Here is a 20,301-nt window from a genome sequence, read left to right on the forward strand (position 1 = left end):
TGTTGTCTTTGGAATTTGCCAGATGGCACCAGATAGAGGTAATGTTTTAAAAAATCATAGGAAGGATCCCTGCAGATATCTCTACAAAGATTAAATCTCCTTGCTTCAAAATTGTCTGCATCTTTTCTACTGGGAAAAAACGTATTACAGAGAGCACCTTGAATTATCCTCCTTTTCTTCTCTCCCCACCACTTCCCCAAAATAAAACCCCAAAACAAAACTGAAAAAAAAGCTTGGTCAGTTTCCTGAGCTTTCACATCAGTACCAACAAGATTTGGGGTTGAGGTGGAAAAAGCATGGATTTTGCAAAGAGATGAAGGGTTTCCAGCCTCAAGAAGTTTTGGGAACTCGTATTCTAGTAGAGTCTGGTTGCATGGGATTTAGAGCTCGGGGTTGTATGGGATTTAGTATGTAAGAGAGAAAAAAAGTACATAATATAAAAAGCTGAAATGTTTTTCCTTCACAAGGTGGTAGTATTGTATAGTGGTTTTCTGTAAGATCTGAGACTAGCATGAGCACATTGCTTTGATAAGTTTTCTTGGCTTTGATCTGACCTCTGCTGACTGAGAGGATAGGATGTTACCAGAGGTTGATGAATGAGATGATCAGGTGGGCAGGTTTCAGTAAGTGACAATTTCTGTAAAATAGTTCCATCTGTTCCAATTTTAAATCGTAGCACAACTTACCCATTATATTGAGCTTATGTTACTATTTTTAAATGGGCAATTATATTTTATGTTAAGGCATACCATAACTGAACTTAAAGAAAAGGACATACCAGACTTAAGAAACAAGCTACAGAATGTAAACCGAGATATTCAACGCCTAAAAAGTGATGTAGAAGAGCAGGAAACTCTCTTAGGTACAGTTATGCCTGAGGAGGAAAGTGCCAAAGCATGTTTACAAGATATAACACTTATGGAAAGGTATCAGGTAAGTCTACTAGAATTCTTAATTAATAAAATAACACTCCCTTAATACTACCTTGGTATGCAGTACATCACAGTGCCTTAAAATGTTGAAGGATCTCAAAGTCAATAAAGGAAAAAGAGGATTTAAAAAAATAAAATCCCAGAGCTACCACAGGTGATTATGGGTGGTAATAATATTATCTATTTATATAGTGCCCTTAATTACAGAGGATCCTAAAGTGCTTAACAAACAATTCACAAGAATCTCTGGGTTTTGTGGAACTCCATGGTGGAAGTGGGAGAGAGATCCTTTTCCTGTGTTCTCCAGGCCTTAAGGTGGGAACATAACCACTCTGAAAGTTACTCCAACTTAGTGACTGAACTGTCCTTTACAGCCCCAACCTTCTACCATTCTATTCCAACTCTTCCTGCATCTGGGCTTCATGCTGTGTGCCTCTCCAAATATTGCTCCATTGCTATAACTCCATCCTTTGCTATTGCTCCATCCACATATGTGGGGGCAGGGCTTGCCCCATAATTAAGTGATAATAATTAACTGCTCTGAATTTGAAGTAGTTTAAGTGCAAGATTTATTCTTAAAGTTATTAAATACAGCAATGAACACTACAAAAATCTTAACTTTTTTTCCTGTTATTTTCAGACTGATCTAAGGGATGTTGAACGAAAAATTGCCCAGCAGGCCAATAAGCTGCAAGGAGTAGACTTAGGTCGAACTGTTCTACAAGTAAACCAGGAAAAACAAGAAAAAAAACACTTGTTGGATACAGGTAAATCAAACAAGTAAACAAACTGGTAGTTTGCCAGCCTCAATGCATTTTGAATATTGAAACATTTTAAAACTTCTTTTATGAAAGTCTATATTTTAAAGTATATGCTCATTTATATTTTTTAATGTTTTAAAGCAATAGTTGATTATTTAATATTTTTTAATTAAATCGTATTTCAGGCATACTGCTTCTCATTTTTCATTTGAATGTTTTGTATGTTATGATCTGTCATCTGATAGAAAAGTAAGATTTCAGTTAGTGCAGCATAAAAAGTTTTGGTTAGTCTAAGATGGATTAAATGTGTATTTTTAAAAAAATTTTCTTCAGTTACTGGTAAAATTGAGTTAAAGCAAAAAATTAAACAGGACCAGCAGACTCAAATCCAGCAGCTAAAGAGTACAGTGAATGAACTTAAAGCAGAGAAGCTACAAATTTCCAGTAGTATGCAGCGCCGGCAACAACTGGAGGATCAGACTGTGGAATTGTCCACTGAGGTTCATTCTTTATACAGAGAGATCAAAGTAAGAAAATCCAATAGTAATTTCTTTACTTTTGTGGAAAGACTGAATATTGAATATTTATTGAATATTGAATTTAACTGTGGTGCACTAGGATTTGTCCTATTTTAACATTATCAGCTATCATGAAAATTAAGATTTTTAAAAATTCCTCCTGTTTATTTTGCCACTGTATAAATTTGGGGTCCTATAGCACTTGCTTTATCTGCATATTTCACAACCTTCCATCTCATTTCATTAACACTGAAAAATAAACACTGTTCCTTAAAAAAACATTCGAGATCACAGAAAAACTGGGTGTGTTCACATAAGCTTTTTTCACAATTTTACAAGCAATAACAGGAAACAATCTCTAAGGCATTGAGAAGGTAAGGATGGATTTCTAATGGAAAATTGGCATTTTGGCTTTTTTCCCCCTCCCCAGGAAGCAAAGGATCAGCTATTTCCTTTGGAAGCAACTTTAGAAAAACTTCAGCAGGAGCGAGTAGATCTAATCAACAAAAAGAACACAAGTAACAAAGTAACACAAGAGAAGGTTAGACTGCTTATCACACGTCAATAAAATGTATTTTCCTTAGGTTGTGATAGTAGAAATTCAGTCAATTAAAATAATTCACTTTTTTAGACAAGGGTGGAGGATCCTTATCATAAGGAGGTTTGCCTTGTTGAGGATTGTGGCGGATTTACATAGTAAAAGACTTAATGTGAAGCAAACTATCAAATGTGTGAGATTGTTTGTTTAGAATTTATATTGGTACCAATTGCAAAAGCAGCTGGCTACTTTACAACTCTGATAACAATTAATTAAAAATCTATAAAATGTTATATCATAAATAGCCTTGTTAAGGGGAAAAATCCTTTGTAACCACAGTCAATAGAAGTCAATTTTGCATCTCACTGCTAGAGAATATAAGATTTTGAACGTGTTTTGAAAAATATGGTAATGTGAAGTAAACTGGATTATACCGGTCTTAAATTGTTTCACAGCTAAGTAAGCTTCAGCTATGATGACAGTATTTTGAAAATGTTCTATACTTAAAATGTATGCAGTTCTGTGAATTTTATATATATATATATACACACACACTTCTTATTCATAAACCTATACTTCATTAAATATTTTTTCCACAGATAAATGAGATCAAAGAGAAAGTTAAAAATATCCATGACTATGTGAAAGTAATTGAGAACTATATTCAGGGAGGAAAAGAAGAATATAAAAAGGTAATTCTAAAATAAAGAGAATAAAAATACTGTTAAACTTTATCTTTTGTTAAACTAATAAAGTTTCCTTTTCCTATAGCAAAAAGAGTCTGAACTTGATGAAGTAAAAACTCAACTAGCCAATTGTGAGAAACAGAAAGAAAAGATAAGTAAAGAAATGGGAACAATTAGACAAGACATTGATACTCAGAAGGTAGGTTCGTATTGGTCTTGGTTTATGATAGACCATATGCTGAATGGTTAGGCCTTGATCCTGCAGTCAGGTCCAGGCAGGGTGGTCCCTAGCACCACATGCAAAGCTGTGTTGATTCAGGAGTGACCCTCACTGGCACAAGAGTCTTCCCACATAGATCAATTTGCATGAGCAGTGAGAATAATTACCATGTATGTTTCAGCCCAGAAAAGTCCATGATTTACACATGCTTAAGTAGATGCTTTCTTGAATGGTTGGGTCTATAATATTCAGTTTACATGGTAGTCCAAAAGGAATAAATACACAGTGTAATTAACAGCCTAAATTTTCAAAAGTGACTAGTAATTTTGAATGTTAATCCTTCTAAGTACAAGGGCCCTTTAATGATACTTGGAAATCAAGGCATCAGAAGCCACTAGTCACTCTTTTTGAATGTGTTTATCCGCTTGTACTTGTGCTTTTTTAATACTTGAAATGTGTTGGTGATGCATTTATCAAAAATTGTTTATACACTCAATCATTAGATTGGATTTATCCCTCTTTTATTCCACCATACTGTGTGTTTAATCAGAATACTGTATTATAGTTACATCTAAATTTTTATTTATTTGCAAGCAAAAATCCTACTGGCATGTCTGATATTTTATTATTAATAATATTCATTGTAGTGCCTAAAGGCATTTTGAGGCATACATGGTTCGTGGCAAATTTCATCTCAAAAGACTTATTTATCCAGAGCCATTAATGAACTGACAGCTCTGATTGGAGGAAATATTGTTAATTTTATAATGTTTGTATAATACATGCATGTTTCAAAGTAATCCAAAGCTATCATTTAGGTGTTGAAAATTATGTATTTATGTAAAAATATATGGATTTTGAAAAATACATTAATCTGTTAAACTGCTTGATTTTATTTGAATTTAGATACAGGAAAGATGGCTAGAGGATAACCTTACATTAAGAAAAAGAAATGAAGAGCTAAAAGAAGTTGAAGAAGAAAGAAAAAAACATTTGAAGGAGATGGGGGAAATGAAAGTCCCACAACTGAAAAAGTAGGCTTATCTTATAATCTTTTTTTAAATAATAACTTCTTAAATATTAAGCAGGAGTTTTCTAGAAGTTGACCTCTTCTTAACAGAGAGATTGTTTCATGGATCACCATTCTTCCCTCTTACACAGAATACTTCTCTTCCAAATTCATGCTTGCATAAAATCTCTATGTCAGCTACAGCATAAGATAATTGTTTAAATTGAAAAGTGGTGCTAATTAAAAGAACATTAAATATTTTCCTGTCTTATTGTGACATTAAGCAGCTGGAATTAAGAGGGAGGCCAGCACCATTTGATCATCAAATACTTCAGAAACACAGTTTTGAGGATGGCAGCTTTACAAAATTTCCAAAGGTCCAATCCTACAAACAGTTCTTACACGAGTAAAGATACACACATAAGTCCATTTGATGTTGTGTGTTTGCAGGATCAAACCCCAATGTAATTATATCTATACTTTATGACTACTGTGGAGACCAATCCTGCAAGCATCATATCAGATAGAATTATAAAATAATAATATTAACACTTTTATTTTCTATTATATCCCATATCTAACATCTTAATATCTTCTGAACACTGTATCTTTTCTTATAGTTTTGTCATATGAAATTAAAAATATCATGTATGATTGTCTAATTTTAAAAAAGAGTATCTGGGAGAGTATCTTTGCCCTCTTTGTTGTTGCTACACTCTGAATGGTTTCAGTGACTTTTCCACAATAAATCCAAACAGTATGTGGGGGAATTAATTCCTTTCTCTGGACAACTATATCTTGTCTTCATGTCTCTTTTCTTCATGCTGAATCTTGCTTATATTAAAGCCAGTAACAGATCTTCCATTGATTTCAGCAGTTTGGTATTAATCCCTTGGATTGTAAATTCGTTGGAGCAGTAGCTATCTATTATATTTGTTTGTACACTGCCAAATATAGTATTGAAACCTAACAGATAATCAATAATAATCTTGTTGCTGAGCAGCATCATGAATAATTAGGTCCCTATTGTCAAACTTGTTATTTTATGTATTTCTAGCATTAGAGCCTCCAAAGTTGATACTTTGTTTTCTCTAAGTAGATAGTGGCTTTACACTTATTCTCTAAACAAGTTCTATCAAAAATATTCTTACGTTTTGCTAATAGTAAATATTCTTCTACGGTACAGCTCCATCTTTTGGACTAATAAACTTACTTTAGGCCTGGTGGATTAATTTCTAGTACTTATGTTTCTATACAAAGTGTTACTTTCTGGCACAAGTAGGGAAATAGAGCATTTTTTTAAAAACATTTGTATGTGAAGCCATAAATGCAGAACACTTTATATATCTTGATTCCTCTCTTACTTGACAGTGAACAACAATGTCTTGAGGAGAAAATAGAGGAATTGAAAAGAAATCACAGTTTGGCAGTAGGTCGGCAGCGTGGATTTGAGGACGAGATCATTCGATTTAAGAAAGAACTTCAAGAATCTCAGTTCAAAGATGCTGAGGAAAAGTACCGAGAAATGATGATTGTTATGAGAACAACAGAGCTGGTAAACAAGGACCTAGACACATACTACAAGGCACTTGATCAGTGAGTATTGTAATATGATGGTGGCCTCTAAATGTTTGCAGACTGTTTTACAATTAATGATGCCACAAATCTCTCTTTTGTTGAGCCTAAAACTAAAATAACTTATGAAATGCAATGTTATCTTTTGCAGTGCAAACCATGTCACTAAAGTTGACTTATCATGTGTAACCATTGGAAAAAATGTCTGATCAATATTCTTTCCTCCTCAGGTGTAATTTTATAAGGACATTGCCAAGGTTGATTGGGCCAAATTGGTTAAGGTTTGATCAAAACAAATTCTTCAGTTTTATAAAAATATATTATTCATACAGTAGCCCACACTTATGAACAACAGTGAAAAACAAACCAGTGGGTGAATACAACAGGAAGGGAAAGAGTTGTGGTATGGAAACAGCTTTCAATTTCAAGCTTTCTAGGATAAATTAGAAATACTGAGCAAATTAATTCTTAAAAATTCTTGATTTTATATCTTTCCCAGATATAAAATCTGTTATTTAAGTTAAAATTCCTGTAGAAATGTGCGGGTTTTCTTTTTAAATGGTTCTGTAATATTTATCCTGAAAACTTGCAACCAGAACTTCTTTATATCTAGAAGATGAGATGAAGATAGCTGTTTTCTTAAAACAAATTTTATTAATGAAGGAAGTAATTCAGCACATTGCACAAGATTGGAACCATAAAGAAAGCCCCCATACGTTAAGGTATATCTGTCATCATGTCATCCACTCCATTTTCATATATGCAGTGCAGCTGAACCAGTTAAGTTACAAATCAGTAACAAAGTTGTCTTCTTAACTGTCTTATACCCCTTCCATTCGCAGTTTTTTGAAGATACTCTTTGGGTCCCTTATGTACATGTTAGAAGGTGTAGAAGAAGACTCATATCATTATACTCAGCAAAACTCTACAATGAATTAACCTAAATGATAACACAGGATCATTGGAACCTCTCTATGCTAGGTTCTCCAGATCAACTACAGGCAGGGGAAACCCAGGCAGCACAGTTCAATAGCAGCAGGGTTGTCTCGGAACCAGAAGAGGATCCAAAGGTGGTATGGAAGCACAGGGCCTCCATGCAGATGGCCCTGTTCTCCTATGGATCCTTTCCCACATAAAGGAATTTTTAGGAAACTGCATAAGGAGAGTCACACAGAGTTTTCATTTTTTCATCCCTCCCTCTGATCGTTGGCACACCTCCCAGAGGTTTTTCTTTGGGATAGTGGACTCTGGGCTTAGTAAATATACACAAGGTATAATTGTGTGTTATGGATAATCAGGGATTTCTTACTGCAGTTTTTATTTCATATAGCCCCATAAGACAAAAGTCCAGAATAACAGTTATGAGCAATGTGGAATCCGTTTTGGTATTTGGATGCCAACCCCATCTTTTCTTTCCTTGTACTACCCTCATCACCATACTATCTTAGCACCTTCTAATCATGCATTAATAAGTATGATTAACATTTGTCCAAGTGGTTTATGCTCTCTCTCTTTCATATCAAGTGGAGAAGTGTGTGTGCAGTGTAGTGTTTTGGTTTGATGGCATTTAACGGTTTTTTTTAACGTACATGCTGTGTTTTCTATTAGTGAAGAAAAGATTGAACAAATGCTCCTTAGAGTAGAATGTGGTGAGGTTTGTGATGATCCTTACATCTTATGGAAGCTCATTCTAGTCTCAGAATGACCCCCTCAAGAAAGACTTTTCTCTTGCACAGATGAGCTTTCCCTTCTGTTAGAAAGCTCCATTGTCCCTGAGGAGAAGAGCTGTTAACCACTGTCTTCATCCCAAAGCTTTAGTTGATCTTTTAGATATGCTCAGCCAGTCTAGGCTATTGAACACCTTACAGATAAAGATTGAGAACTTGAATTTGTATTGATATATAGGAAATCAGAGTAGAGAGTGGAGGACAGGTTGCATGTGTTTATGGTAGCCCATGCTGCTGAAGAGATGTGGTGAAGCATTCTGTACTAGTGGGAGTTTCCTAAGGGCTAATGGCTTCATGCCCAGGGTCTATGGTAGTGAAAGGAAAAGGCAAAGCAAGCTCTTGGGGACTGCTTTTCCTCCATAATTTTTTTAAAAAGCAATAAACTCAGTTTTCATTTCTACTGGACATATAATTTTTCACCTGTAAAGGTAATCTACATGTTTACTTTACAATGGAATTTAAACCAAAACAAATATTTTTCAGTCTCTTTTGTAATTTATAAAGATTCTGAGACACAAAGAACACAGCTACTTAGTGTATAATAGTAAATTATCACAATCATAATAGTCTTTTATTGATGTATTGTGAACATATAAATGTTAGTCTTCCATAGATAATGACTTAACCAGAGATGCATATAGATGCTTATAGATGAACAAGGATTAAAATTTAAATTTATTACAGTTGCATTTAGTACCTTTTACCTCATTGTGTTTTGCTGCAATGTTCAAAGGTTGATTTCCAGTGAAACCACTTTCTTTACATGTAGATTTTTTTCAGAATACTAAATTAGTAAAACAAAAGTAAATTTATTACTAAAAAAGATTAATTTCAGTTAAAGATTTGTTAATATTCCAGTGTAAGCTTCTCCAAAATTCATTAAATGGTGAGTGTTGAAATTTAGAGTGTACAATTCTTTACATTGCAACCTAAATGGCCATGCTCTCCAGGAATTCCCCTGCAGTTTTCCCTTTTTGAGTTCAGAACTCACTTGCATAGTATAGATTCTGTTGTGTGTCTGTTTAAGGCAATACAGGAAATCCAGTCATGTAATTTCAAGAAAAAACAGATAAGCATCACTTATTGGTAATCTACAATAATCAGTGAGAAGAAATGTTGCCTCTAATGGTCAGAGTTTGAAATCTCTACATGTAGGCTGGGAAAACCAGCGTTTTGTCTGCACTTTTGTTCTGTCAGAGGTTTTGCTATAAGATTCATTCTTCTTCATTTAGTTTTATTGTTTTAAAATTTGAACATTGGTAATAAATATTGATGAGTCACAAATTCCTAAAATCCTTGAGAATTTTTTGAAGGTTTTTTCCTTCATTCATTTTTAGCAATTCTGATTAATGGTATTGGGAATTTCGAATATCTCACCAACACATGGAGAATGTTCCTGTTGATGAGCAGGTGGGAAAAATTATTTTTTTAAACGGCACATTTTATTGCCCGTTTAAAAAAGGAAAAAAGAAACATTCATGTAAATGACGTGAGCCAGCAATCTACTTCTATTTCCATGTTCTTATCTGATATTATAGCAGAGCACCAGGTTGAGCGTTGCTTTCTGTTTAAAGGTCAACTCAAAAATGCATCTTTCTTTCGGTGCTTACTTTTAGTAGGTCTTTATGCCGCAAAAAAAAAAAAAAAAGATTCAACATAAAGAACATACATACTTGATATTATTAGATGGAGAATCAGTAAAATCTTTGTCAGATTTAGTACTGTAGGACAAGGTGGATGGAATTTATAACTAGAATTAAGCATTTCCAAATGATTGAGACAGTATTCTTGGTAGAGGCAGAAGGGAGGAAAGAGTCCCCTGCACTCTGTAATCAAGAAGATACTACTCTATCTCCTCTGAATATCTGCTACTTTCGAAGCTCAACGCGCTATTGACTTGACTTCTTGACTGCAGAATGAGTGCCTGAGTTGACTTTTCAAGCTAATTCCTTCAAAATACTAATGGAGCAAAAATGTTTCTAGCTAAAAGGGAGAAAAAGAGCATACCTTTCTATATACACGTCAGCAAAAGACCCATGTATATTTTTTTATTATCCATGACTATTAATACAAAAATTGTTTCCACCACAAGAATGATGCTCACATCTCTGATGTTCCCTTCCACCCAATAAATTACCTGCAATAATAAAAAGAAAATTAGTAATATCTTTAAAACAAAAAGAAAAAAACCCACCCTCCTACCCCAAGCAAAGGTTTTGCCTTGAAAAGGGAAACATGCCAGAGATTACATTAGATCTGCTAGTGACTTTGCTTTTGCCATTGGTTTTACTTTCCAGATACTCATATACTATGCTGATGGAACAGTATAAAACACCAAGATAGATAGATAATTGCAAAATCTCTGAAATTACTTCAGGTTGTCTACAAGACAACACAAAGATAAGAAAAATTAAATAATAGTGTGAACTAAGAAATCCTTGACCCAAAGGACCATTGTTTGGTCAAAAGAGTTGGCCACAGGGAAATATTGTACTACAAGTTTTATCTCTGAAGAAAATTATTAGAATTTATAAGGGACTGTGCATTAAAAATACTGTTTAGGAGAAGGTGCAGTGCTCTGGGAGCCATATGATCAAGAGTTCAGATCTCATCTCTTGCATTCACTACCATTTAAAAATCTGGGAATTTAATAGCCTTACTAGTGACATCAGACTAGATTATCTTAATGGTCCTACATATCCTTAAAATTTATGAAAAGTGTGTTCTGGCAAGGTTTGCTTCTCCATCCTTAAGAGAGAGAACCAAAACAATCAAGTATCTATCTAGTAAATATTTTACTATGCCTCCTAGTATTAGTGATTTTCCAGTCTTGTCCAAAAGAGTAAGAATTTGTTAAAATAAAAGGAGATGACTGAGTTAACATTTTTGCTTCTGTTGCAACCATGGTTTTAATTTTAATTTTCATGTTTTTTTAATAGTTTTAATATACTTTGGCTGGGCTAAAAGGCAGGGAAGGTGAGCCATCCTGTGCTGGTATAAGGTTGTTTGCTCATTCCACTATAGTCTGTAACTATAAGTTTGCCTAGTGACCAATCCATAATTTTTAGCAGTGTATGCTGATTGCAGTCCAAGCTTCACAATCTTTGATTGTGATATGTTATATGATGTCCATTAGTCTCTTGCCAGATCTTGTTCACTGCTAAAATGATTTTATTTTTGTGTTTTTAAAAAATGAAGGCATATCTGTACTTTTAAATTTGATAAAGATGGACATTTGTAGTGAAGAAAGAAAAAATTCTTAAAAGGTTCACTTGCAAAATTGACAAATCCCTAAATGTGACTTAAAATACCATTCTGTTTGCACATGGTGTTGTTCTCCACTCTGCTAGTCTGCTTTGTTTTTGCATACAGGGCAAGTTGTCAAAATATACAATATTTCTCTGAGTGCTTCAAAAGTATCAGTATCTGGAAAAAATAGATAGAATGGGGCAGGAGGTGTGATGCCATGTATATGCACACTGTCAGAAGCATACAAGTGTCTGTAAAGCAAGACACGGCTGAGAAGTATTTCTGGGAGTTTCAAAGCCCACCATTCTTGATGAAATCCCTTTGCCTTCCTGGTGTGCCTAAATATTGAATGGTTTGAAAATCAGTGCGTAAGAGTTACCTCTGTGCTTCAATATTTAGAAATACTGATTGAGATTTTCAAAGAAGTCCAGGGTACTTAGCCATATACCTCCATTCATTTTAAATGAATAGCTAAATTCCCTGAACTTCTTTGAAATTTGGAACCATTATGTAGAATCAGTCATAAAGGTAAAAGGCAGTGCTTTTTTTTCTGTTCCTTTAATAAAAAAAGTAAATAAAAGTTAAATGTTAGCAACATCTCAAAGGAACAAAAAAGTTTGTTTAATAAAATTGTAACTAGCACCGTCTTTTTAAAAATTACTTCTCTAAACTCCTCAAGAATCTGAGCTGTAGACTTGGTATGTCTGACAGAATGACAGACATCAACTACATAAACAAAAGGGAATGAAGCTAGAAATTTAGAATAGAAAGTTTTTTTCAAATCTCTGTTTGTGATAGTTGTGATGTCATTTTCTCTGAAAGAAAAACCAAGAAAGACTGATTCTGCAAACATGTATGCATTTGAGTAACTTCATGTTTTGAACTCAGTGAGGATACTTACATATGTAAAGATAGTCACCAGCAAAACTGTTTCCAGGATCAGGGCCTAAGTCTACTGTTCATAACTTTCAGAATCTTAAGTAGGTCTCATTTTTGTGAAAGTTCACTGAGATTTTTAAAATAATGTGGTTCGTCTATAACTTTGAATTTGTTTTTGTCACTTTAATGTTAAACATAATGTAATAACCCTAATATAATGTAGTCAGAATTGCTTCATATTCACTGCAAATTTGTGGAGACTTATTTTGAAAGGTTTGAAATGCAGATTTTACATGTGACATGATTACATTACAAGTGAGTAACCCTGTTCTTCAGTGAATGATTGCAAATCTAAGAGTTTGTCTACATGGCAAGTTACTGCGCTTCAAGTGAGGGTGTGAAGCTACAATATACCAGCTTGCCGTGGGGTACCTTCTCATGTGATCACAGCCACAGTGCAGTAAAAGTCCCAGAATGTGGTGGCTACAACACAAGCTGGCGCGCTGTAGATTCACATCCTGGATTGCTGTGCTGTAAATCGCCATGTAGACAAGCCCTAAGAAGAGCAGACAAAGAATTTTGCTTCCATTTCTCCAACATCTCTCAAGACGAAAATATGTTAGCATTAAAAAATAAAAGGATGCATAAGCGAGGGAATACTTATCTGTCTGTAATGTATTTATTGTATGGGTATTTCTAGTCACCATTATAAATTACTATTTTTAAAGAGTATTTGGGTACCAACTGTTTGCTTGGAAGACATAGAGGGAAAATTGGTGTTTATTCCAAGGAGCTTGCAGTCAGCTGCAGTACACAGTTACATCCAAAACAAATAGAATAGGGTTTTTTTCCTTTTTTAGAGCAATAATGACATTTCACAGCATGAAAATGGAAGAAATCAACAAAATCATTCGTGATCTTTGGCGAAGCACCTACAGAGGGCAAGGTACCTAAATTATTTTTTGTAGTTTCAGTTTATCAGTATCAGTCTCCAGATGCTGTCTAGTAGGTATAGAATGGTCTATAATAAAAACAGTGTATTCAAAATATGAAAAGCTAAGATATCAAAATAGAGAAGGTGCTGTTCTTTAGAATCTGCATCTATCCCACTTTAAAATGTGAGCAGATTGTAGTAGTAATGAAGTATGTGGTTAACCAGAGTTTGGAATAATCAGAGGTAATTCATTCCATTCCCATATTTTCCAAAGTTCAGGCATCCTTCCAAAGAAAAACCTTGTGCCATTAAACACACTTCTTTAGTTTTCCCTATGTGGATAAATAAATCTGCCAATGTCAAAGATGCATTGTTTGTATAATTATATTGCCTACGGTAGCACTCTCTCTACTTTCCCAACTGTTTTTAACTGTTACACATTTTATCACCTTCCTGTCTCAATCCATTGTTTTAAAACATGTTTTTTATCATGTAATTGCATTTTCTTTCCATATTAGATATTGAATATATAGAAATTCGTTCTGATGCAGATGAAAATGTTTCAGCATCTGATAAAAGGAGGAGCTACAATTATAGAGTAGTAATGATAAAAGGAGATACTGCTCTCGATATGCGAGGGAGATGTAGTGCTGGGCAAAAGGTATGTTACATCGTTTTATTTAAATGCACATTAGAGGGACAAGAAGTCTGTGGGAGGATTGGCTAGCTGGGAGAATAGGCATATTCTGGATCTTTAGAAGTGAAGATAAGGAAAGGAAAAAATTACCGCAAAATTAAAATGAGTGATGCAAAATATTTCTGGGTGTTCCATGACACTCATACATTGGAAGGATATTCTATGAAAAAATGCATACATGTCATATAAGTGTGGGAAATGCCCTCAAATTAATTTCTTGCTGAAAGCAATTTTGTCCTTTTTTATATATATAAAAATTCCACACATTATATTTTGAGGAAAATCTAAAACTTTTTACCAGACAGCAGTGTAAACATAAAATAAAAACACTGTTGAAAGTAGCCTAGGATGTTGCGTGGGAGCCCTTTGTAAATGAGAGTGGAACATGTTAGTTTCTTCTTCTTCTTAGTCATTTTCTGAGATCTACTTCATCAGGAAATAGGATGCCTGCATCCATGGTCACTGGAAAGTGTCCTTTAGAAGAGTATACTCGTGCTACAGTTCCCATGATGAGTTTATAATTTTCACGTGATCATAAGATCACGAGACCCTAATCAATCAGGCTTAGTAACATAGTTTCTTCTTCTTCGAGTGCTTGTTCATGTCCATTCCCAACTTAAGTGTGTGTGCATGCCACATGCACTGGTGCCGGAAAACTTTTCCCCTAGTGGTATCTGTATGAGCCGGCTCTAGCGCCCCCTGTAGTGGCGTGCACATGTGACACATATAGGCACCACCAGCTCCCCCTTCCTCTCAGTTCCTTCTTGCCACCAGTGACGGTGCTGGAACGTATCTTGCCTTCGCAAGTTCTCTCACTAAACCTAGTGGTTTATTCTCTGTTCTAGTGTACATAGTTTGTTTCTTAGTTCTAGTTAGTTAGTTGTTAGAGTCCCAGGGTCGGGGCATGCCCTGTTCCCTGGGATTTAAACCCTGCACTTTGTGTAAAAAGCCTATGCCACGGAGCGATCCGCATCAGAGTTGTTTGAAGTGTTTGGGTGAAGTGCACGTTAGTGAGAAGTGTAAAATCTGCAAAGGTTTTTGCCCATGGACTAAGAAAGACTGAGATATTTGTCTCCAGGCTATTCTGATTGAGTCAGCACTCAGACTGGTGTCGGAGCCCGGCAAATCAGACTCGGCACCGAGCACAATGGCCTCAGCACATAGTGCACCTCCAGCGCCATCTTCCTCCTCTCGGCACCGGTCACCGTCTCCAGTACCAAAGAAGAGGCCAAAGAAGACTTGTGTGGAATGCGGTCACTCCCCCCACAGAGAAAGCCAAAGGGGATCAGGTGAGACCCATGTCAGGCCGCCACTCCTCCCCGCCTCAGAAGGGTCCCTCGCTACTGCGAGCGTCGATCCCGGCACTGTGTCCTCCTCTGATTCCTGGTAGCAGTAGAGATCTTCACTGCTCTCACCATGAGTGGTCCCTCCATCCAGCAGTAGTGAGCTGAATCTTCCAAAGGTGGGGCAATTCCTGAGTGAACCTCTTCGCCACCAGGACAAACAGGACGTGCCACCGCCTCTGTTCCCATTAGGGACTCTATTCAGGCTCTATCACCGACACTTTTCTTCTTTTCTGGTCAGGGAGTCTCTTGTACGCTTTCCCCCCAACTCTTCTAATTCACAAGGTCCTCCTGAAAGTGAAGAGAGACAAAGCTCAGGTTATTCTCATAGCACCAGCGTGGCTCTGACAACATTGGTTCAGGGTGCTGCTGGAGCTGGCGGGTCCCAGGCAATGGTCCCTGCCGCTGCAACCAGATCTCCTGTCCCAGGACCAAGGTCGCCTGCTCCACCCGGATCTGGCCTCCCTTCACCTGATGGCATGGCTGCTCCATGGCTGAGTCAGGAGGAGCAGGCCTGCTCATCCCAGGTTCAGCACGTGCTCTTAGAGAGCAGGAATCCATCTCCAGATTGGCTTATAGAGCTAAGTGGAAAGGCTTCTTCTGTTGGGCTGCCAACCGTGGCATTTCCCCAATGAAGGCATCAGTTCCAACGATCTTGGAGTACTTGTTCCATTTGAAGCAAGGGAGTCTGGCCTTCTCATCCATCAAGGTCCATGTGGCAGCCATATCTGCATTCCACCCCTTGGTAGGGGTTAGAACAATTTTTTCGCACGAGATGGCAGCCAGGGTCCCTAAGGGATTGGAAAGGATTTTCCCGCCAATAAGAGAGCCTTCTCCTCAGTTGGACTTGAATTTGGTCCTCTCCAGACTCACCGTCGAACCCATGACTTCGTGCTCCCTTACGTAACTGTCCAGGAAGGTGGCCTTCCTGGTGGCTATTAAGTCTGCCAGGCAAGTTTCTGAGATTAGGGCGTTAACATCAGAACCATCTCATACAGTGTTCTATAAGGACAAAGTCCAACTACGCTCACACCCAGGCTTTTTGCCTAAGGTAGTCTCTCACTTCCACCTTAACCAAGATATTTTCTTACCTGTCTTTTATCCCATGCCTCACACCTCCAGTGAAGAGAAGCGTTTATATTCTCTCAATGTGAAACAGGCCCTGGCATTTTACATCGACAGAACTAAACTTTTCACCAGTCGACGCAGTTCTTCATGGTGGTTGCAAACTGAATGAAGGGGCTGCCAGTTTCTTCTCAGCATCTCTCGAAGTGGATTACAGCCTGTATCCAGACCTGCTATGAGCAAGCTGGGGTCACACCTCCAGTGGCCCTGACAGCCCACTCAACAAAAGTGCAGGCATCATCTGCGGCCTTCCAGGCACACATCCCTATATTGGACATCTGCGGGGCAGCTACCTGGTCATTGGTGCATATCTTCATGTCCCACTATGCCTTGACACAGCAAGCTCAAGACAATGCTGGTTTCGGTAGAGTGGTGCTTCAGTGGTCACATCCATGAACTCCTGTCCGTCTCCGGAGACACTGCTGGTGAGTCACTAAGTCGGGAATGGACATAAGCAAGCACTCGAAGAAGAAAGAATGGTTACTTACCTGTAACTGGTAACTGTGTTCTTCAAGATGTGTTGCTCATGTCCATTCCACACCCGCCCTCCTTCCCCTCAGGCAGAGTTCCAGCAAGAAGGAACTGAGAGGGAGGGGAACCCAGTGGTGCCTATACGTGGGCACAGGTGTGCTGTGCAGCAGTGGGCACTAGAGCCGGCTCGTACGGGTACCATTAGAGGAAAATTTTTTCCAGCACAGGTGCATGTGGCGTGCACACACACCTAAATTGGAAATGGACATGAGCAACACATCTCGAAGAACAGCAGTTATAGGTAAGTAACTGTTCTATCAGCCTGAGTGGTGGCAATTCAAGTGTCTCAATCTGAGAAAAATTATCAGTGGTTCAGTAGCCCAAAAAAGAACTAGATATATTAAGATATGCACACAGATCTCAGCCATCCAGTGTCAAAAGGTGTTGGAGTGGATCAAAATAACGTGCCCACCTAATTAAAGACTGTTTCATAATCCATTCTTACACAGGTACAGAATTAAGGTTCCTGGAACATACTTAATTCTGTTATTTCCTAAGTTTTGAGTGCTTCACTTTCCAACCTTAACAACATTCTGTTAGCATCGCTTTTTTTAATTAATTATTTGATTTAAATTAGCATTTTTAAATTTATTTTTGCCTGTTAGGAATGAATGAATCTGTTAATGGACATTTACAAACATCAGGCATGTTGCCTTTTAACTCTAAACGCCTGCGGCTGCTGTTCTTGATGTTATAAATTGAAGTTATGTACATCGATGCTTTCTAATATACTGAACAGTGGGTTTTTATTATCTTTCAGGTGCTTGCTTCCCTCATTATTCGTCTTGCTCTGGCAGAAACGTTCTGCCTCAACTGTGGCATTCTTGCACTGGATGAGCCTACTACCAATCTTGATCGAGAGAACATTGAGTCTCTTGCACATGCTCTGGTGGAGTAAGTTTGGCTTTCATTTGGAGTCTTTTGGGATGGGTATCTTTTAAGTTTTAATAGACTTGGGTAAGGTGGATTTTTTATTCCAAATAGATTTGGTTTTACACTTCTTTGTCTCTATTGATATATACAGTTTTAAGTGAGAACAGAATCAGGTCTAACTACTGGTTAGAAATGATTTTTTTTTTTTTTTAAATCTTGCCTAATGGGTTGCCGCTTCTGTACATCTCTTACCATATTTTGGGCAGGGAGAGCTTTAGATTTCTGCTCCTTTATTTGGAAGAGAAGAGAAGAGAAGCATTGTATCACTATTTTCTTTCATTTTACACATAGCCAAGAAGTAACATGAACGTTGGCTGTTAGATTGTTTGACAATTCATGCCCCTTGTTTTGGTGCACCCACATTAGGGCTACCACAGGAACAGTGAAAGACTTTTTAGTCATGCAATTAATATGGGTCAAAGCTCTTTATTCTTTTATCTTTGCCTAAGAGTTCACTGCATCCATGATATTCAGAGACAAAGAGTGTGAGCTGTGACACATTTGACTAATGGATAGATTAGATGAATGAGAGAGAGCCTGTGTTTGTTTCGAATACATTCCTGTTTTACTCAAGTAGTTAATCACATTTTCTCATATAAGAAAAATTAAATTAAAAATGAAGGGATAATAACTAGCATGATACTTTTTTATTGAATATAATATTTATTAGAATATCACATTAATGTTGTTTCAGAGTTTTTTATTTTGTTTATTTGCAATTTATGTAAAGTTAGTTTGCAACTTCCATAAATGCGTCCTAAACTTCAACTCTTTCATAGGATAATAAAAAGCCGCTCACAACAGCGCAACTTTCAGCTTCTTGTGATAACACATGATGAAGATTTTGTGGAACTTTTGGGCCGTTCTGAATATGTGGAGAAATTCTACAGGATAAAGAAGAACATTGACCAGTGTTCTGAGATTGTGAAGAGCAATGTCAGTTCCTTAGGTTCCTATGTTCATTAGAACTTTCAAATAATTTTGTATTGTGGGATGACTCAGTAACACAGCAAAAATTAAGATCCTGGATATGAAGAAAGGAACTATATTTTCTGACTATGAAAAAAATTATAGCTGAATGTTTAAATTCTAGTTAAGTAGTAGTTAAATAGTTAAGCTCTGCAACTTTAAAAAAATAAATCTAGAAGATACAAATTTCTGTTCTTGTTTTAAATATAAATACAAAAATATGGAGGATTTTGAATTATTACAAAATGCTTAGATAGCACTATAAATGTACACGGTGCTTTCAAAATATAAATAAAGGCATGTTCTTCAGCATGGATTCCATTGTAGATGCACATGTGTCTCATGCATACAAGGTCAGTTTCTTTTGAATAGCAGTGTCTGTCAGGGCTGTGTACGTGCCCTGTGGCTCCTTGAGCTCCTGTGCAAGGGCATAAAGGGTGGAGTATCCAACCATCCCTCAGTTCCTTCTAACTGCCTGTGGCAGCAAGATGGAACCAAGCAAGTCTCCAACCTTCTACTTTTCAGAGCTTCAGATTTGTCTTTTTTTCAGTTAAATTGCTGAAAAAAATTTATCTCCACCCTTCTTCCAAGTTTTCTTTGATTTGACTGTCCCCCATTCCTCCCCAAAAGGAGACAGACACACATACACTGTATTCCAGCATGGTAGACGCTAAACCATCAAAGTTAAAACCTTGGCCATCCTGTGATGGACTCATCCCTCTCAGTGATTTGTACAACCTTTGACTCTTCTACCTGGAGAGAGCCACATCCAAGACAGGTGTTTGGTATGCAGGTTGTTTTCCTCCAGAACCTGTATGTAAGGGACATTCAACTCAAGTTACACGTACTCAAGGAACCAGTATGGGTTTGCTTGAGCACATGTCCACTTCAGACCCAAAGGAAATGTCAACCAAGATGGAGCTAAAAGAGCCATCATCAGTCAGCACTCCCCCAAGCCAACACCACGTCCTGAGATCAGGCAGAAAAAGGAAGGACCATAGTCAAAACCTGTACCATCAGTGTCAACACCAACAACTTCAGCACCAACATCCTCAACACTGATGACTTTGACGCAGACAATCTCAACAATGGAGCTGACATCTATGTCGCTGACACAGAAAGGCAATGCCAAGAGACAAACCTGCACAGAGCACAAATGTAGGTCCAAAAAGCAAATGGGATCATCCCACAAGGAGGATGTAAAACAACTCCTTCAAGGACTGAGCCTCCCAAGGCCTCTAGTAAATAAGATGTGGCACAGGGGGGAGGAAGCCTGGCACTCGTACTAGTGCTGACGGCTGAGCTGATTATAGGCCCGATTACTCCCCAAAGAGGCTCCAGCATCCCCCGCTCCAGAATGGCAACCAGTGCAGAGGCCACATTAATCCGTGGCACTGCCATCTGAAGAAATTTACTTTTCCTCTCTCTTACTCTGGCTTACTCCTTCCTGGCATCAAGGAGGGATGCCTTTCCCCTGCCTTAAGAGAGCAATCCCAAGGACAGTGCCACAAGTCCCTTGCTAAGATCTCTACCCCAGGCAAGGCATAAGTGGCACTGTGCCAACCAGCCTCAAGCAAATCAGTATCCCATGCCACCTTAGCCATAACTGGCCTAACTGGAGACTGTCATTGCACATGCCCTGGAGCAGATCCCCCTTTCATGCATCCAGGAAGAG

General features: G+C 37.4%; 1 protein-coding gene across 1 annotated transcript in view; it reads left to right on the plus strand.

Moving 5' to 3' along the window:
* RAD50 (RAD50 double strand break repair protein) overlaps nucleotides 1–18,940 on the plus strand; it is a 96,144-nt gene extending 77,204 nt beyond the window's left edge. Inside the window, exons 17-28 of the mRNA XM_067566431.1 lie at nucleotides 744–933; nucleotides 1,573–1,699; nucleotides 2,027–2,220; nucleotides 2,642–2,752; nucleotides 3,349–3,441; nucleotides 3,521–3,634; nucleotides 4,562–4,689; nucleotides 6,036–6,260; nucleotides 12,955–13,040; nucleotides 13,547–13,689; nucleotides 17,485–17,618; nucleotides 18,437–18,940. Coding sequence (XP_067422532.1) covers nucleotides 744–933; nucleotides 1,573–1,699; nucleotides 2,027–2,220; nucleotides 2,642–2,752; nucleotides 3,349–3,441; nucleotides 3,521–3,634; nucleotides 4,562–4,689; nucleotides 6,036–6,260; nucleotides 12,955–13,040; nucleotides 13,547–13,689; nucleotides 17,485–17,618; nucleotides 18,437–18,623 — 1,732 coding nt within the window. The 3' untranslated portion in view covers nucleotides 18,624–18,940. The remainder of the gene's footprint in view (nucleotides 1–743; nucleotides 934–1,572; nucleotides 1,700–2,026; nucleotides 2,221–2,641; nucleotides 2,753–3,348; nucleotides 3,442–3,520; nucleotides 3,635–4,561; nucleotides 4,690–6,035; nucleotides 6,261–12,954; nucleotides 13,041–13,546; nucleotides 13,690–17,484; nucleotides 17,619–18,436) is intronic.
* The last annotated feature ends 1,361 nt before the right edge of the window (nucleotides 18,941–20,301 follow it).

This window comes from Emydura macquarii, unplaced genomic scaffold (genome assembly GCF_026122565.2).
Source record: "Emydura macquarii macquarii isolate MOO-44397 ecotype Brisbane River unplaced genomic scaffold, CSIRO-AGI_Emac_v2 contig_2768, whole genome shotgun sequence".
Classification (NCBI taxonomy): domain Eukaryota; kingdom Metazoa; phylum Chordata; order Testudines; family Chelidae; genus Emydura; species Emydura macquarii.